This window comes from Danio rerio, chromosome 10 (genome assembly GCF_052040795.2).
Source record: "Danio rerio strain M-AB ecotype USA chromosome 10, GRCz13ab, whole genome shotgun sequence".
Taxonomy (NCBI): Eukaryota; Metazoa; Chordata; class Actinopteri; order Cypriniformes; family Danionidae; genus Danio; species Danio rerio.
In genome coordinates, this window is record NC_141030.1 from 23,565,550 (window position 1) to 23,586,363 (window position 20,814).

A 20,814-nucleotide genomic window follows, 5' to 3' on the forward strand; every position below is an offset into this window, starting at 1 on the left:
CCTCCAGTCCAAACCAACGCCAATGTCTGTACCGCCAACTGTAATTATTACTGTTCCATTACAGTCAAGCAGATTTCATGAACATTTCTCCAGCTAGCAATCAAAGATTTCCTGGAAGAGGCGTTCGAGTGGAAAAACATGATACGTGAAATGACAGGAGAGGTTTTGTTGTTTTTTACCAAGGAAAGAGCCTGACGAATTCACTAAATCAGGGGGTTTCTTCTGTTGTCGACCCAAAGACCCCCATCCTGACTACCTGGTTAAGGATAGGAAATAAGTAAAAATATAATTCTTGTTACAGCTTCATGATGCATTTCTTGAAGAATGGAACCTAAGTAGCTATATTGTGCAGATGCTAAAAACATTAGAATGTTATAATAAGTTAGTGCATAATAATGCATAGAAGTAAATCTAATTAAATAATATTGTGAATAATTATGCTTATCATATTTACAACTTTAATATTATATCCACTCACTGGCCCCTTGATTAGGTTCACCTGTTCAACTAACAAGTTAACCATTTTCTCCAGGATTTCACAAAAAGAAGAATAATTGCCACTAAAATGAGTTTGTGGTGAGTATTTTGGGACTGTAAATGCATAAATCTGAAAATGGGTTACAAAGTTGAAGTTTTTGTAAATGGCGACATTATTGTGTCCTTGTAAACTCTCAAAAATCTTTGAAATGATGACGTAGATTAGATTAAAGGCAAACATAAAACAGTGGCATGGTAGTGTTGTAGCTCAAATGTTTGCTAATGCTTTATCAACTGTGGATTTACTTCAAATCCAATTCAAACAATGGAGATTCATAATACACATGGAAAATTCTGCATATACACCTACGCCAAGTCGTCGAAGACTAGGCCCACACTGAATCTGTGCGTGCAGAGTTCCGCAGATTTTTAGCCCAATATTGAGTCTATTTATTTACTTGTGTTAATGTGTGTAAACTGAATGTATTCAGTTTTTCAATTTATTTCAGTAAAATGATTAATTTATATAAAAAGGTTCATATGATTTATTATCTAATACAATTTGTAAAGTAATATTTTTTGTCTTATGGTTGATATAATATATGAGAGATTTGCTTTATTTACCATTTGAGTGGATCTAATTGGATTTGCATTATAAACATTAAATAAAAGTTTAAAAAGGTATTTTTTTTAATTTCATATATTAAGTTTTTAGTAATGATACTCTTGAAAAAAAAAATCTGCATAAATCTGCAGATTTTTTACAAAACTCTGCAAAAAAATTGCGAAAAATGTCTGCAAATTCTGTCTGGCCCTACCAATGACATATCATTTACTTACAGGTATTTGTTTACTAACAAAGTGAAAGCTCTTTGGCATACATAACACAACATTTTTGGACATTTTCGGGAATGTGTAAACGTAGATCAATTTGACAATGTTGTGTAAAAGTTACAGTTGTGTCCAGTCACAGAATTTAAATGTATGAACCTTCTAAAGGATAGCAAGGACAATAGCCGAATAACATTTATATATATATATATATATATATATATATATATATATATATATATATATATATATATATATATATATATATATCAAATGGTGGCCAGGTCACTACATGATACTGATGGAGGAAAACATTTCCTGACTCGCTCCTCCAAAACACCCCAAAGTGACTCGATAATATTTAGTTCTTGTGATTGTGCAGACCATGGAAGATGTTCAACTTCACATTCAAGTTCATCAAGTTACCAGTCTTTCTGTGTGTATTGGTGGAATTATCATCCTGATACACGGCACCACATTCAGGATGTTGGAACTATTGGGTGCACATGGTCCTCCAGAATGATTCAGTGGGCCTGGGCAGTATTGGGCCTAGGGAATGTGTAAACGTGGATCATTTTGAGAATTTTGTATAAGCTTTAAACTTTTTTAAAATGCATGTGGATAACTTTTCAGTTTTTAGCTTGTAAACGCCTAAAACACCACCTCATGATGACTTTTATAATTTTGTGATGCTAATTCAAGCAAGCCCAAATCATCTCAAACTGGTTTCTTGAACCCGACAATGAGTTTACTAAACTCCAATAGCCTCACATTCAACAGATCTCAATCTGATAGAGCACTTTTAGGATGTGCTGGAAATGGAGATTGAAGCACAAAGAATAATGCATTTCTGAATGCAAAAAGTGTCCATCACAGTACTAGTAAGATGTACCTAAACTGGCCAGTGAGTGTATATTTACAGACAGAATTCAAGTAATTGACTATTAATTACTTAGCAAGATTGAGAAATAATAGCGCCATATTACATTCGCTTCCCCTTCAACCTGAAATTGTCATAAATTGAGAACATGGCATCTGAATTTTCAGCTAGATCAGAAGGAGAGTGTGTGGCCTGTGTTTCACTCGTGTCAGGACTGTAGAAGAAGTCCTGCTCAGCTAGGTGATTTGCCCCATCGTGAGCTCTCTGATTAGCCATCATGACCTCCTCTGGTTCATCGTACACACCACTGACATCCCACTCAGCGTCGTCCTGGACATCCTGTGGATCTGCATAAATTGCTTCTTCACTGGTGGTCTGCAATGCGTCATTAATTGCTAATTGCTGGATGGAGTCACCCAAAAAATCGATGCAATCTTCAGATATCTCTGTCTCTTCATAGCCATCCCAAGAGATTGGTAAATCAGGCAAAACTTCGGGGTCGCTTTTAAAAGCATCTGTTAGAAACGCAGACTGCTGGAGAGCTGTTCTCAAGTTTTGCCAGTGCATTTGAGAGTTGGTCGGGGAAGTGGTTTTTTGCTGAGTTTTTGACACTCTGGCGTAGACTGGTTCCTGATTCTCAGGGTTGAAGTTGTCGCTTATCTCTTGACTTTCGATCTGTGGCTCTATTGAGTTCAAAGAAAAGCTCCTTCTAGCTGGGTTGAGCATTTTTGATGGTTTCTGCGTCTTGCCCTCAAGTAAAAAGTCATACGGTTGACTTCCGATGGTGTCGTTGTATGTTCCAGCCGTGGTTTCTTGAGCTCTAGTTTGTTCTGCTTGGTCAAGGCTGATAGGTTTCGTTTCGGATGGTCTGGGTAGATTCTGGATGGCTGCACTGACAGCATTGAACAGTCTTTCACCCTGATGGGTTGCAAACTCGAAATTCCCTTCTCCGGACTCACATCTGCGGCCAGCCTCAAAGGAGAAAGACAGCTGAGGGAAAGAAAAGAGAAGTAAAAGTTATGAAATCTATTTTCAGACCTGAGATGTTTGTCCACAATCGTTCAAGCGATGATAAAAGACAGGCTGTTTATTTCCCACGAGTAAAAGCATGCAAATTAAATTCACTATGTTTAGGAAATCTCACACCTGCACAATGTCAAAATTAATCCTCTTTTGAAATTAAAAAGGGAGATAGATTGCATAATTACATAAGTCGGTGAAAATATTGTTTAAAAAAAAGGTTTCATTTAATAGTGTAACTAAATAAAAAGAAAATTTGTCACACCTTAATTGCACAAAAATATACAGTTGAAGTCAGAATTATTAGCCCCCTTTGAATTTTCTTTTTTAAATATTTTCTAAATTATGTTTAACAGAGCAAGGAAATTTTCACAGTATGTCTGATAATATTTTTTCTTCTGGCAAAAGTCTTATTTGTTTTATTTCGGCTAGAGTAAAAAGCAGTTTTTAATTTTTTTAAATCCATTTTAAGGACAAAATTATAAGCTTGTTTAAGCAATTTTTTTCGATAGTCTATAACCATTGTTATACAATAACTTCACTAATTACCCTAACCTACATAGTTAACCTAGTTAAGCTTTTAAATGTCAATTTAAGCTGTATAGATGTGTCTAAAAAAATGTCTAGTTAAATATTATTTACTGTCATCATGGCAAAGATAAAAGAAATCAGTTATTAGAAATGAGTTATTAAAACTATTATGTTTAGAAATGTGTTGAACAAATCTTCTTTCTGTTAAGCAGAAATTGGGGAAAAAATAAACAGGGGGACTAATAAATCAGGGGAGCTTGTAATTCTAACTTCAACTGTATATCCAAAGTACAATAATGCTTAATATATTAATTTAAATATGCTGCTTGTCTTTTTAAGAAACTTTTTCTAGTGTTTCTACAAGTTATGTAACCATGATTCATATTTCATAAAACAGCTGCTGCCTATTCTTGTGGAAACTCAATCTTTTTTTTTTTTTTTTTTTTAATAAAAAGAACAGGTTTCTTTGAAAATCTCTAATTCACCCTTGCTTAATTAAAGAATAACTTTTTAATGTAATGTTTATTTAATTTTCTTTTGTGAAACTATATATTACTATATATTACTATATATACTATATACCTCAATTTTATCTGCTTGTTAAGTCGTGACGTATGAAATACTGTTTCCAGGTCCAAGCTGCTTTTTTTTTTTTAATTGAGAAAATATTCATTTATCATCACTTTTTAGTCATATCACACATTAAAGTGAATTTAATATAAAATCATGGTGTATACAACAGTCTCTCGACTTGCTGCATCACAGACAACAATACTTTAACAATTTTTTTTTTTTTAAATGAACTTTATGGCCATCGGATATTAGGCATGGATCACTTTGTAAACATTTATTTTTACCATTTGTTGTCTCTTCCCATACAGTTTGATAGAGCGCTCGGACCTGGTAGCCGCTTCGCATGAAGTCACACTTAACAAGCAGATAAAACACATTCATTTGAATGCCATTTCAAGAGTTCACACTTAGCTGATGGTTGATAAAGCATGTTTGGCATGGTGTCCTGGGAAAAGTCCTAATATAGATAATATCACTTTTCTAGTTTTGTATTGATCTTAAATTGTCATGTATATTATTTGTCATTGACCCCAAATGTAAAGTGACCCCAGCTTACCGTATCTTGTCCAAACTTCCTTACATAGCAGTACGGCCATTTAAAAAGCACTTGCTTCGATTTCAGATCCTTCAGGACTATACAGTCCTGTAGAGGAGTGAGGACGTATTCACCATACAGACCACACCGAACTGCAGCTTCTGTGCTTACTGCTATGACCAGAACATCTCGAACTGCAATACATAAGAAAGAAGAAAAGGAACATATTGTGTTTTGTGAACAGCTTTTTAAACCATCATAGAATGAAATAAAAAAGCCATTTAAAACTTCCTGTCTTTATTTAAAAATTGATTTCACTTAAAGGTTCCTAGTCTTCTATCCTGGAAATCAATGGCTATTGGTTTCAAACCATCTTTTAATTATCTTCTTTTGTGTTCAACAGAAGAATAATCAAAAATTTGGATCCAGTGGATGAGTAAATGGTGAGAACTTTTTATTTTTTATCTCTTTCATTTTAATGGTGATCTGTCTGCTGATTTCAAGTATCATGCAACTAGATGTCAATAAACTGCCATTATAATACTAAGTATTAGTAAAGAATAAGTAGGCTGTTAGATTAGCATCTCTATAATAAGTTGAGCTGCTTGTAAAGTTATATTATAATTTTATTCTGAACAAAAAGTTGTTAGCATATTAATAAAGAGTCTACTAATAACTCTAATGATTCATACTTGTTGCTAAGTTACAGTATAGTTTTCAGAATATCTCATTTTATTATTGACATAATTTATGTTAAATGCCTTTTAGTGTGTGATTGTGGTGTGTTGAAAAAGAATGAAAAAAGTGGGTTAAATATAGTGCATGAGTCATTTGCCCTACTTTGAGAGGACCTTCATGTTGGTTTCATGATGTTTTAATATTCGTTGCTTCTGTTGTTCTTTTTGAAGCTTGCAGTTTTCATATTTCAAAGTTTGAAATTGAGCATTGTGAACATCCTGCTAAATATCTAAATTTGTCTCGACAGATAATAAGAGTTGAATTACACTGTTTCCTTGAGGATAGAGCTATTCTTTTAAATCATCATCCAGTCACAAAATTTAGATGTATGAACTGTCCAAAGGAGAGCAAGAAAAATATAGCAGAATAACACTTATATATAGAATGGTGGCCAGATTACTCTGTGATGCTGAAAACATTTTCTGGCTTGCTCCTCTAAAACACCTCAAAGTGACTCGATAATATTTAGATCTTGTGACTGTGCAGACTATGGGAGATGTTCAACTTCACATTCACATTCATCGAGCACTCTGTCTCGAGTCTGGCTGTGTGCATTGGTGACTTATCATCTTGATACACGGCACCACATTCAGGATACAATGTTGGAACCATTGGGTATACATGGCCGTAAAGAAAAGCCATACAGAATTGGCAGTGATGTGCCCTTCTAGCCAAGTATTGGGCCTAGGGAATACCATGATATTGCAGTCCAAACTAGCACTGATCCAGCCTCATGGTTCAATGCAACAGTTTGTGTGGTACGCTTATTTGGGTTTTCTCCACACCTTAACTCTTCTGGATGTGGGTTAGGCAGTGAAGGTGGACTCATCTGAGAACATTACATGTTTCACATTGTCCGTAGCCCAAGATTTTGGCTGTTTTCACCATTTAAAACAACCTTTGGCATTGGCACAAGTGACCAAAGGTTTGGCTATAACAGCCCGGCATTGTATATTCACACTGTGGAGCTCCCAACAAATAATTTTGGCGGAAACAGGAGAGTTGAGAAGCACATTTGAATCTGCAGTAAGTTGGGCAGATGTGGTTTTATGTTCTTTGGATACAATCCAGGTTAGCACCTGGACATCCCTTTTAGACAGCTTTCTCTAGTGTCCACAGTTACTCCTGTGGTATATGGTTCATCCTTCTAGGTAGTATGGTAACATTACCCTAGATATTGTGGCTCTTGATACATCACAAAGACTTGTCATACATCACAAATTACTCTGCTATTTAAACCTTCATACTCCGCTCTTACCGGTGGAATGTGCAATCAATAAAGATTGGCCATCAGGCTGGTCAAAATATGCCATGAAACCTCAGTTTCAGTTTCATTGTCCAACCCTATGCAGTTTATATTTTATATACATTTTTAAGTCGCTGAAATGGAGACTTGCACCCAAAGTCAGAAGGGAGCAAAACCTAATGCTTTTACTCTGGAGAAGGCTTTGAAATTCAAAATTAAACGTCCACAGGAGCAGGAAGAAGCCAGAGAAAGCAGTCCTGTCCAAGTCCAGCCTTTGTTCCTCCTGTTGATGTTCAGCGCTGTCATTTTCTGAGCCTCTTCTTCCTCCCTCGCTCCAGGATGAAACAAGCGCTCAGACTGTTGGCTTGTTGCCCTGTTAAGCTTCACCCATGACCGTGAATGTCAAATGTATTTGTTTTTGCTGTTCACTCTTGTTACATGCAGCCGTGCACAGTCTCATGCTATCTGGATCCACCTACATGACTCACTGGACACATGCTGCAGTTAGTGTCAGATTTAACTGGAGGATTCTGGAACAGATGTGTTTTGTTTTGTCGTTGGTGTGTCTTGATATTTTCGTAACACTATTTGAGCAACACTTTGAAGATACAATTGCAGGTCATTCACTAATAATTGTGCATCAGTAGTCTTTTTGTGTGACAATGTTTTAGCTTAATAGGTTTGTAAACATTTATTTGAATAGTTTCATAATGATGATATGTAATAAAGACTTAAAGGATTAGTTAACCCAAAAAATGAAAACTGTTAATTGTTTGATTAAGTAAAATTGTTGATTTTTGCAAAACAAAATAAGTTGAAGGTGCAGTAGGTGATTGTCTTCAGAAATGTTTTTTGCTGTGCTGGTTGAAAGTCTCTTCAGATTCCAATAGTATTGATTAAAGTGAATGATCTAAATGTATTTATATGTATTTTTATATTCTATGTAAGGCTTAAGACTAAAAAAAATATCATCCAATTAAATATTATCGGGCCAACATCTCCCATAATTCCGATAAGTAGCCCAAACTGTCTGTCAACAAATCTACATATGGGCTTTTGCACATCTCTGTTCATGCAGAATCCGTTATTTGCGCATGCACGTATGGATGCGTGCCGTGTGTTCATGTACACAAGAGACATGAAATCACAGCGCTAAAATCAAATACAGAATCTCAACTTTAAAAATCCTGAATCAATATTGAAGTTACTTTGCACGCTGGAGGAATTACGACACCATGACTGAAGTATTTCTTTTTGACAGGTAATGTTATGTTTTAAAACTATTTTAGTAATGCAAAGCTTATATAGATGTTGTTGTTATGAATAGGTTATATTCACAGAAGTGTTGTTCTGTTGTATGTTATTCAAGTGACTATTTTCAGTTTCATAAGGGAACTTTTACAGCATCGATAAAGTAGATTTTTATTTAATTTAACAACAAAACATAAGTTAATATTGTCATTCCGCCTAGCCTGCTTTACTGAACTGAAGTTGGTTTTATGTTCACATCACATTGGTTCATTTTTGAACACTGACAGCCTGTGATGTGCTCCCTATATTGTTTACAATGCTACTCTGAATATTCGCTCTGAAATAGCGTGTTAGAATGTCTTAGTAATAAGTGTAATTTCTGCACGCAACCGGCCAACCATTAACTACATTTCTAACTAGCGAATGACAAACTAATCGGTTGTCTGCTGTTGTGCGCTTGTTTCAGGAGGCATGGCTTTGGACGACAGGGGTGGGACTGTGTTTCGAAGATATTATGCTAACTGGTTAGCATTTTGGCAGATCACCTACTGCACCTTTAATTTAGCTCTCTAATTCTCTACAGACAGCAACAGCCCCGAGACCTTCAATGTCCAGAAAAGCAACCAAAAACATTCCATGATTTCAGCGGTTCAACAGTATGAAGCTCCAAGAACAGTTTTGTGTGGCAATCAACTGTAACAACAATTCGGTCCACAAATATCTTCAGGGTGCACGTTTATTAAGGGCAATACCACACTTGTGTGTGTATTTTTGTGTATGATTAGGGTTGAACCACTGAAACCACATGGAATGTTTTGGTATTTGGTTTATGATATTTTTGGTTCTGTTTCTGGACTTTGAACATCTTGGAAATTTCTAATAAAGATTAATTGAAATTGGTTAAAAATTCATGCCCAAATATAGATTTACAGGAATAAAAAATATGTCTGTTTGAATATTTCTATTATGCTAATCAAATGTTTCTAATTGCTATTTGGAGTCTCCTACAAAAGACCTGCATCTATCCAAGGTTAAACTCAACTACTTTGCCTTGATTGGTCAGATAGTCCAGTCTGTTTCAAAAAGTAATTCCCCATTTCCATATCTGAATTCAGCCTTTCTTCAGCACTTGTAAACACATTGGTATGGAATCTAATGATGGTATTACATATCAATTTCACCCTCATCTGTTTAAAGTGCATATAAAGTGATTCTTCAAAGCAGAAAACAGCATCTTCTCAGCATGTTGACACACAACAAAGCTAGGACTATAGCTAAAACTACAGTATGTTAGGGTCGAAGTACAGGAGATGTTGTTCATGGTTAGCCAAAGAAAACCATAGCCATGTGCAAATTTATTGCAAACCAATGCAAGTTTGTACATGAAATAAATTTATGGTCGCACTGCACTTTTTGAACCATAGACTTCCAATCTAACGAATCCGAATGTGCCAGATCGTGAATGCAATCTTGTTGCTGCATTCCAAAGATCAAGCTTGGTGAACTCTGACCTATGAATGGACATCAGGAAACAATAACTACAATTAATCTTTGATTTTTAGCTCCATAAACAAACTGTAAAAATGATAATATCCAAAAAGAATAATAAGGGTGTTTTTAGTCTACTTGGCATAAGCTATTTTGCTTAGTATTTGTCATTAGCTTAGCAATATGCTAACACACATTAAAAATCTGTCACTTGATTTTCCACTACATTTAAGCATCTATGTAGGCAGAACTATTGTCTCTTCTTTATCACCCACATTTACTTGAACATCCTTGATTTTCAAATAGCTGCTGTCAAGGAGTTTTGTTTATGTGTCCAAACTGTCATTTTGGGAAAAAGAAATCATGAAAACCTCCCGCTTTCATTGTCTTTTGCTGATTTGATTCGAGCTTTGGTGCAAAGCAGGACTTGACAATTACTTTTATGTGTTTGGTTTATGTTAAACTGACTCCCGGTGCCCATCTTGATTTCAAGGGTGTCTGATGAGATGTGCAGAGTGTTAATCAGCCTCTGATTGTTGGGTCACTGATTAAAAAGACTCTTAACGACCCCAGTTCATCAGCACATTACGCACATCAGAAGAGCCGATTCAATAATTAGCCTTGGATTTTTGCGTGGTAGAGTAATTGTGACTGTGTATATATTTATTTCTACATGTCTTAAGTGTCATCGGTTTAATAATTTAAAAACAGCACAAACAAAGCGTGATCAGAAACATTTCTACTGCTAATTGGTCGTCTGTTTGTGTTCAGCCACCGCAGTTTCAAACCACAGCAAAATCGGTGAGGTTATTAAAGACCGACCGCAAGACCAGTGTGAAATTCACCTCGATGTGAAACAGCAATACCTGCATAAATAAGATTGAGGGACTGCACAGCGGACTCTGTAGATGATTTGGGGGCTTCTATGAAAAGAAAGCTACGATAAATGTGATCACGGCTGTGAGCTGCTGATAAAATCTTTCACTTTCAAACTACGGATCAGAGAAAATAAATACCACTTCCTTCCTGTCTGGCCCATGGGTGTTCAGAACTGAGCAACTATCAGCTAAAAATACACAACAGGAACTACAAGGCTTGGTTTGCTGACCTGAAACACTCTTTCGTGATTTCAGGTTTCTGCATCTGATGCTGTTCGCTTTGCTGTTTTTGAAATATATACACCATTTCAATGTGGTCATGTCATTGGCCCATGAACATTTTCTGCGTGTTATCAAACTTATTTAATAAAAAGAGCCATATCGATAATAACTTAATGTTGAAACAGCTATCATAACATTGTTAATCGATATGTGGATTTTTTGGAAGCTATAGAAATTAAAAATGTGAAACAGGAAATACCTTGGGACCATTGTTTTTGTTTACAGTCCTCAAACTGGTCTATAATCTACACTTTCTATTTTAGTGCACTATGAAAGAGTGCATAGTATGCAAATGTTGTGTATGCATGAAACTAGCATATGAGCTATTACATTTGACTGAATATGTACTATTAAACAGCACTAAATAAGCAACAATGTATCCCCCAATGCAATTTACCTTGCAGTTCTAATGAAGTGAAAGCTTTTACTTTCTGTGTTGAGGAATTATTTAAAACACAATTTCAAATATTATACCCTAGACCACAAAACCATAAGCGTCAAACTTAGAAAACTGACATTTATACATAACCTGAAATCTGAATTTCATAAATTAATTGCAATGATTTATTGTTTGTTAGACAATATTTAGTTGAGATACATCTATTTAAAATCTTAAATCCCAGAGTTTAAAAATAAAAAAGTTCTTAGCAACATTACTGATAAAAAATGAGTATTGATATATTAAAAAAGATATTTACTAGATATCTTCATGGAAAATTATCTTTACTTAATATTTAAATAATTTGTGGTAAAACAAAACAACCCAACTATGTATTTTTGGTTATAGCAAATATTATATAAATATTATATATTATTTTATTATTTATAAACTATGTTTAAACTATATATTTTTAAATATTTGTTCACAACTATAAATATTAGGGGTGAGGCAGTGGCGGAATAAGTAGGGCTGACGCCTCACAGCAAAAAGGTCGCTGGGTCGAACCTCGGCTCAGTTGGCGTTTCTGTGTGGAGTTTGCATGTTCTCCCTGCCTTTGCGTGGGTTTCCTCCGGGTGCTCCGGTTTCCCCCAGTCCAAAGACATGCGGTACAGGTGAATTGGGTAGGCTAAATTGTCCGTAGTGTATGAGTGTGTGTGTGAATGTGTGTGTAGATGTTTCCCAGAGATGGGTTGGGGCTGGAAGGGCATCCTCTGCGTAAAAACTTGCTAGATAAGTTGGCGGTTTATTCCACTGTGGCGACCCCGGATTCATAAAGGGACTAAGGCCACAAGAAATGATAAATATAAATATTTGTTTTTTTTTTTACTATACATTACAGCAGTGTTTCTCAAATTTTTTTCACCAGGTACCACCTTAGAAAAAATTGTCTCTCCAAGTATCTCCATAATGACTGGTATTGAAATACATAGTAGGCCTAATTAAGCAGCTACAGCTCTGCACAGTTTACAAACGTGACAGATTAATTCTTATTATTATGAATGTTTATTATTGTCAGCCACTTTAAACATAATAAATAGTTTGAACAATAAAACACTTTCAGGTGAAAAAAAAAAGATAAAACAACAGTGTTTAAATTAAAATGTGCTATTATGTAGGTGATAAATACAGGTTATACACTCATTATACAACATTCATATAACTCTGTTTGATCAATTTTTAAATATATGTTGCATGTATATAGAAAACTGCTGTACTTAAATGTAAACTATTATTATAAATAATAATTCTGGCCATCCCAGGTGCCCTGGTAAATGCTTCAAGGTACGATTTATTATATATGCAAGTTTATTTATTAAGAGTGGTAATCCCGAAAAAAAGACGTTATTCTCTTTGTGCAACCGAACCAACGCTAATAAAAGCAATGTACCCGCACGCCCCACGCATGTACGCACGAACGCACCTCTCCTGCTTGATGCTGAAATGCTGCTTTGCAGGTTACAGTAAGTCCCGTTTGTGAACATGAACGCCGAAAATATAGCCACGCTGCTCATGCTCATCTTATTATTATGAATAAAAAATGGCGGGCCAGCCCAGGTAGGCCCCACGCGGGTGGATTTAGGGCACGTGCCCCAGTAAATGCTTTGAGATACTATTTACTTTATATGCAAGTGTATTTATTAAGAGTGGTAATCCCGAAATAAAGATTTTATTCTCTATAAGCAAGCGCAAAAAAATTGTCTCTCCAAGTACCACCATAATGACTGGTGTTGAAATACATAGGAGGCCTATTTAAGCGGCTACAGCTCTGCACAGTTCACAAACGTGGCAGATTAATTCTTATTATTTTTAATATTTATTATTGTCAGCCACTTTAAACATAATAAGTAGTTTGAACAATAACACACTTACAGGTAAAAAAAAAAAGATAAATGAAACGTCAACGTTTAAATTAAAGTGTGATTTTAAAAGTTAATTAAAAATGGCACTGTTCTTAAAAAGTAAAAAGGAAACTGCTGCACTTAAATGTTAAGTATTATCATAAAGTAGCCTATTCATCAAAACCTGCTAATGTTTCTTGGACCTCATAAATACAGGTTATACCATATGCCAATATTCATAAATAACTCTGTTTGATACATTTTTAAATATATGTTGCATGTATTTATGACTTATCTGTATATCTTTGAAATCTAAACGTTAACTTGTTTTTTAAATATATGAATTGAATTTACATATTTAAATTAGAAATTAGATCTGCTCACTGCTCGTTAGAGTAGGCTATGTGTGTCAGAGAAGCAAGTGATTAAACTATACCTGTCAACATTGGGATATAAAAATACGAGATACACCCCCAACAACTGTTACAAGTGTGGGGAGGAAAATAACCTCAAATGATAGAACAAATAACAAACATTAGAAAAATGAAAATAAAAAGTTTAGCCTATTAAACTTTATTTCCTGATCACATTGTTGTTATGGTAGGCGTCAAAGGGTTAAAAGTGTGTTCATTTTTTTTTTTCTTGAATTTTTCAGCGATTCCTCTGGGTACCACTTGAAGTAAGCCTGCGTACCACTTGTGGTACCTGTACCACAGTTTGAGAACCACTGCATTGCAGCATTAAATATATATTCAGTTTTTCTAAATTCATATTCATTTTGTTGTTGTTGTTGTTGTTGTTTTTAGATTTTTCATTAAATGTATTGTGTGTGTACATGTAATGATTTATTAAATCAAAGATTCTTATATTGTCTTGTATGACATACCTGTACACTCATTTTATTGCTTACATCAATCATTCAATCTATTCAACCAGTGACATAAACTCTTGAAAGAATTACACATAAATTACACATTTACACAAACTAAAACAAACCTTAGTAGCACAGGGTATTTTTAACCGCTATCAAGCATTGTGCAGAACTGAAGCCACATTTTCAAAGCTGTTCACACAGTGTGCATTACCAACATGACTTTTGACAAAACAGTTCAGCTCACCTCTGAAACTCATGCAGACCAACACAATAGATCATATACAGCTCAAAGTAAGCTTGTCTCACCAAACCACTGAGAACAATTCTCATTCAGAAAACATTTCATAATGCACTGACCTAAAAACACTAACAGCACGGAGCATTGCAGAAAAGAACTCCTTTTAATTTTGAATTTCGAATGAATTGTTTCCTATTTCAGTATGTAATTTAACTTTTTACCTTTTTACTGTCTTGAATGTGCTAAAGAATGTGTGATACGATTTTTGTGATAAGATTTACATTGCATGTGACAATTGTAGGTTTAAATTTTTCAAAACCTTTCCTAAACTGCAAGTCAGAGAGGCAAGCTATGGATCGCACAACAAAACAATATCTGTAATGTATTTTAATTCACTTCGAAATGTTAGTACATGTGAAAATGTAGACATTATATTGTACTCATATAATTTGCATACTCTGTTCTCTATGCAATCCCACTGTCAGTGTCATAATCTAGCTATCACTCTTCTTTCCCTACCAACCTGTATTACCATATTTTATAAATATTTCCTTACAAAATGATTTGTAAGCTATCCTTTTTTACAAAACAAATAATAAATAATAAATAAAATAATAAATAAATAATAAATAATAAATAAAAAATATATAATGGCACTAAAGTAGGAATCCTGAGCAGGCTTTCAGCTAAAAATCTGGTCAATTTGTAATGATTGTCATTTTGTGGAAAGAGTTTCTATATTTTAAAATAATATGGCAAAAATGAATGAATTTTGCAATTTAGAATTTTAGATGTTGTTAGCATGTGGAAAAAAGTGTTGAAAATGTTGCTTGAAGAGTGTGACTGAGAATAGTGTTTTAAACAATGTGTTTGTTGCATGCATTTATTATTGCATGTGTTTTAGCACGAGAAATGGTTCACAGTTTGTTCTGCATTTAGACTATTGTGTGAACAGTTTTAAACTTGTGGTTTCAGTACTGCACGATACTTGATAGCGCTTGAAAAAAAATACAAACAAAAAGAGATCCTTCAAAAGTGAGAAAATCCTTCTTTCCTCTCTGATGAGTTTTTCTCCCCCTTGCAGAGGTCATTTGAACAAGTTTGGTCTCCACCTGCTTCCAGGTTATTTTTCTTAAACGTCAAGCTTCTATAAAAATCATCATCCACCAAACATTCTTCCTCATCCAATCAAATCGATCAGGATGTGGCTGCAATCCAATCATCCCTGAGCTGCAGCAGCTCTGACCTCCAGCATCTTTAAAGTGCTGGTCAATCAAATGTTTTCCAAGGCTTGGTTGTATTTATAGTGCACTTGTTTTTTTTTTTGTTTTTTTTGTTTTTTTAAACAAAATTTTTTTTTCATATATTTTACCTTTATTCTACACCCCTAGTTTACCTAAACAAGTTTTTGACTTTCTGCTTTTATAAAGCGCTGGTCAGCTAGACTTCCTATGTGATGTTTTCAGGAAATGCCATTTGTGGGGGTGGGGTATATGTACATTTTAATTGTGGTTCATATACCTGCCTTTTGTTTACAGTTTTTCCCAGTGGCTTTGGTGCATTTCTCACAACATTATTTACATTTGCACAACAGTTAATTCATTTCTCAAAACATTTAGTACAAACTGCAAAACCTAGTTAATAACCTGCAAAAGCATGTCACTTGCTCATAATGGACAGCTCATTTCTCAAAATCAAGTATTCATGCCAATGAAAGTGTCAGTGTCATCAAGATGAAAAGTCCTGACACCATTGAACATGAACAAGGTAGTCAAATGGCTTTGTCATGTTTTCATTATGACGGTTTACTCTGTTTACATTTTTTTTCTAATGCAAAAAAGTAAAATGCTCAAGACAAAACTATATACTATTTGCACAGGCATTTGAAAACTACAGTAAAGTTAGTTATCACTGCATTTAGTGAGGTATCTGAGTACAAGATACTGAATATGTATGTTTCACATTTTTACTGCCTTTGCTCTTTGCAATTCTAATTTGTTCACAGCATTGTATGAAAGAATAAATACACCCTTATTTTCAACAAACATAAACTTCCTTTGGGTAGAGCTGTGCACAACTGTAAACAATACTGCAGTACATATTGGAACTGAACCTACAACATACACAGGTCTGTAAATCATTCATCAAATTGTTCATTTTAGAAGACATTTTCAGGATTTTTAAAAAAGTTTTATAAAAATTTGCTTGACAGATTTTGACAACTAGTTCAACGTTTTTGTATATAATGACTCAAGTAATGAAATGAGGACGGTTAGTTTCATATGGAATGACTATTCAGCATTCACAAGTTTAGTTAATTTTGACTGACATGACAGAAGCAAATGTTAATGTTATACAACAGCAGTGAGTTTTATGAAAGCAGTTAATGCATGTCCAAAAGCATTTGCAATTTTTTGGAAATGAATAAGAAACTGCTAATATGATGTGGACAAATGACTAATTGCTTTGAGAAATGCAATTGTAAATAGTGTTGTGATAAATGCACCAAAGCCACAGAGTAAAACTTTAATAGGCATTAAAATTCTTCGGCTTAGTCCCCTGTGCGTTCACACCAAAGGTTGTGAGAGCTTCAAAGTCAACAACGTCAACCCTGTCAACAACGATGTCTACCTTCACAGCTCTACCGGCTAGAGCATCAAAATTCAATACATTGATCTCATATTTAAAGTGGCTGTTGCAGCATATCAGCAAATCACCTACATTCATTCATTCATTTTCTTTTCGGCTTAGTCTCTTTATTAATGCGGAGTCACCACAGCGGAATGAACCGCCAACTTATCTAGCACATTTTTACCCAGCGGATTCTCTTCCAGCCGCAACCCATCTCTTAGAAACATCTACACATACATGCACTACAGACAATTTAGCCTTCCCAATTCACCTGTACCACATGTCTTTGGACTGTGGGGGAAACAGGAGCACCCGGACGAAACCCACTCAAACGCAGGGAGAACATGCAAACTCCACACAACTCCACAAATGCCAACTGAGCCAAGGTTCAAACCAGCGACCCAGCAACCTTCTTGCTGTGAGGCGACAGCAATACCTACTGCGCCACTACGTCTCCCAAATCAATTACATTTCCGCATAAAACATGCTTTATTGCGTAAAAATGTTGCACGCTTTTTATAAAAAAAATGTAACTTTGGAAGATTAAGTTGTTGTGTATGCTGTGGCTTTGCTCCACTTATCCAATATGTGTCCATATATCTGAAATATTTTGAAGAGGTAATAAAGTTTTGTTTTGTCATTATAGTTAGAGTGAGAGTCCCACTTTTTATAAGAAAAAAACATATATAACATTAATGCAGATCAACTCGCCAGTACGCTCCTTTTTCATGTATGTCACTAAGAATACATCGTAAATAATTGAAAATTAGGCAACCGCAATATTAAAACCCTTGGAAACAAATGCGGTTGGACCCAAAGTTCACAGGACAGTGTTCTCTGGAATCCTCTCAAGTGGTGGATTTTTACATTCCGATCCGCTTGTTAAGTGTGACGTCACGCGAAGCGGCTTCTGGGTCCAAGCGCTCTATTCAACTGTATGGGGAGACTCATGAAATGGTAATAATAAATATTTACAAAGCGATTTAATACTTTCGAAAATCACAGTTGCAATATATATGTCCATGCCAAATATCCAATGGCCAGAAAGTAATTCATTTTTTTATAAATTGTTAAAATTTTGGTATTTGTGATGCAGCAAGCCCAGAGATTGTTGTGTACACTGTGACTTTATTTAAAAAATTAACTTTAATGTATTATATGAATAAAAAGTAATCAAAAACGAATAATTTCTCAACCCAAATGAGTGGCATCTGGACCCGGAAACAGTATTACATACGTCACCAACACGTCACCACTTAAAAAGTGGATTACTTGCCGACAAACCGCGTCATAGCTCATTACCAAAAAGTTGACTTGATTTGAACCTTCCTCGACGTCCACACTGCTTCTCACTGCTTATTGCCACCGGCTACCATTGAAAAATAATGATTCTGATGACTTTTAACACTCTTTGTGCATTTGGCGGGTAGAACATGCAAACTCCACACAGAAATGCCAACTAATCTCACAATAAACCATAAGTATTTTAGATTTTGTCAGTTTAGTGGCTAATTAGGAGTTCAGTCGTACAAAAATGTATGATTTTAAAAAGGAGGCGTGGCACCAAAACTCGCCCCTAAACCCAACCGTCATTGTGATTAGCAAATCTTACTAAATTGTATGAATTAGATTGTAAAAATTAATACGAATTAGCCGTTACGAATTACCGCAAGATTGTGTTGGAAATGCACACTGGCCAAGCCGGGACTTGAACCAGCAACCTTCTTCCTGTGACGTGACTGTGCTAACCACTGAGCCACCTTGCCGCCTGACATTAAAAATGAATACTCTGAAAGAAAAAATATCCTTTAGCATTCGATTTTGAGCATAATATAATTTGGGAATATTGTTTATAATCAAACGGCAACATTACACACTAACTCAAGTTAAAAAAAAGAACGAGAGAAATTATAATGAAGGGCTGCTTTAAAGTCACCATCACTCAACTGAAGAGACTGGGAAGCATTTCAGGTCAGTTTGACAACTAGATTAGTCTATTCCTTTCAGAGATCGCTTAATCTGTACGTTATGTCTGAATAATTGCTATTTTATGGAATGTACATTGGAGAAAATGAAATATAAGCGGCATTAAGAAACAGTTAAGAGAAGGATGATGAACATAATCATTTCATGTTCTGCCAAGTCTGGCGATTTGCTCATAATTAAAAGCTATTTGCTCAGTCCTTAAGCAAGGACACTGGAATTTGAGACTATGTTCAGAATGGCATATAATACTCCAATAATTTCTAGCATATTCAGAATGGAAATGTTTTGTATGAATTACTATCGAATGAATGGTCTAAATGTGTGCATGTGTAAAACTATAACTATGTGTGATAATACATGACATTTTATATATTACATCATTTAATTAATACATTTTCTGCATTTATTTAATATTATTGTATTATTATTGTCTTTATAATAAAGTACAATAGATAGATAGATAGATAGATAGATAGATAGACAGACAGACAGACAGACAGACAGACAGAAGACAGACAGACAGACAGACAGACAGACAGACAGACAGACAGACAGACAGAAGACAGACAGACAGACAGACAGACAGACAGACAGACAGACAGACAGACAGACAGATAGATAGATAGATAGATAGATAGATAGATAGATAGATAGATAGATAGATAGATAGATAGAGAGATAGATAGATAGATAGATAGATAGATAGATAGATAGATAGATAGATAGATAGATAGATAGATAGATAGATAGATAGATAGATAGATAGATAGATAGAAGGATAATGTGACACTAAAGACTGAAGTAATGATGCTGAAAATTCAACTTTACCACTAGTATAAATGACGAGGACATTTCTACAAAAATAAATTTGTAATAAGATTACAAAATATTATAGGTTTTGATATTTCTGCTCAAATATATTTTCAAGTAGATTTTAATCTCATTTTTGGCAGAGAAGAAGTCCATATCTGCCAGTTATTTGTGATGGCATGGCATGCAGCAAAATGAGGATGTGATGCGTCATGTCTTAGACTAAAATAGAAACATCTTCAAGTACACAAAGTACTGGTTTACAGTCAGACAAGTTTTATTCACCTCTCTTCCTCTCACTCTTGCTCATCTTCTTTGTCAGTCTCTCTGCAAGTGCTGCTAGAAGCATTTGCAGAACACAACCAGAGCCCTTTATGACTCTTGATTTTCAACTTGAACTGATAAAAAGCAAGCCCTATTTTTGTGTGTGCTGCTCTTTTTCATCCAAAATTAGTCAGATATGTCAGACAGTGACACCCAAGTGTGAGCATAATATAAAGCTAGTATTTCTTTAATTTAATAACAAAATTGCAATTAATTTTGAAAGGAATATGTGTTGTTTGTCTGAGCAAAAGTCGTAATTGCTAGAAGCTATAGTAACTACAAAGCTAGGCAACTTGTTTGTTAGCTAATTGTAAAATAGTCTTTATAATATTGCATCTCACAGCAATTCGTAAATTTTTGATTTAGTGGCTAATTAGTACAAATTCCTAGGATATCATTTGCACAATTGTATACGATTTGCTTATTCCCCAATGACAGTTGAGTTTAGGGTTGAAAATCACACATTTTCGTAGGACTGAACTTGTGAGATCATGCTGGATATTTTGAAGGGCCAGGTCCTTTTTTGAACAATTTTATGATGGTTTGCTTTGGTATTCATTGACAGTTAAACTGAGTATAGTAAATAGTATATCAGTATATATAAACAAACCAATACAGTATTAACTGTAAAAGCTTAGCTAATTTGTGTGTCTATATTTTTACAACAATGAGTAATTTTATTTGATTACAGTTTTAAGTATTTTTAGGGGGGATTGTGATTTGCTCAATTACAGATTAAACTGATATAAAAAAAATTATTTGCATACATTTCTGGAAAATAAAACAGTAGTTTTTATTTAAACTTAAAAAGTACTTGTATGATCTTCTTTCATCTTATGCACATAAATGGACTCTCAAATATGTGCTTGACATGCAAAAAACAATGATGTTTGTTTTCGCATATATCACTGCACATTTTAGCTTCAGTTAAATCTTTAAGG

The 20,814-nt window shown here is 34.7% G+C and overlaps 1 protein-coding gene across 2 annotated transcripts in view; it reads right to left on the reverse strand.

Moving 5' to 3' along the window:
• Positions 1 to 1,612: 1,612 nt before the first annotated feature.
• Positions 1,613 to 20,814, reverse strand: part of dok2l (docking protein 2-like) — a 28,825-nt gene continuing 9,623 nt past the window's right edge. For both annotated transcript variants that reach the window (XM_087270452.1, XM_087270451.1), the window contains 2 exons: positions 4,869 to 5,041; positions 1,613 to 3,178 (listed from right to left, as the gene is read on the reverse strand). In XM_087270452.1, coding sequence (XP_087126578.1) covers positions 2,291 to 3,178; positions 4,869 to 5,041 — 1,061 coding nt within the window. In that variant the 3' untranslated portion in view covers positions 1,613 to 2,290. The remainder of the gene's footprint in view (positions 3,179 to 4,868; positions 5,042 to 20,814) is intronic.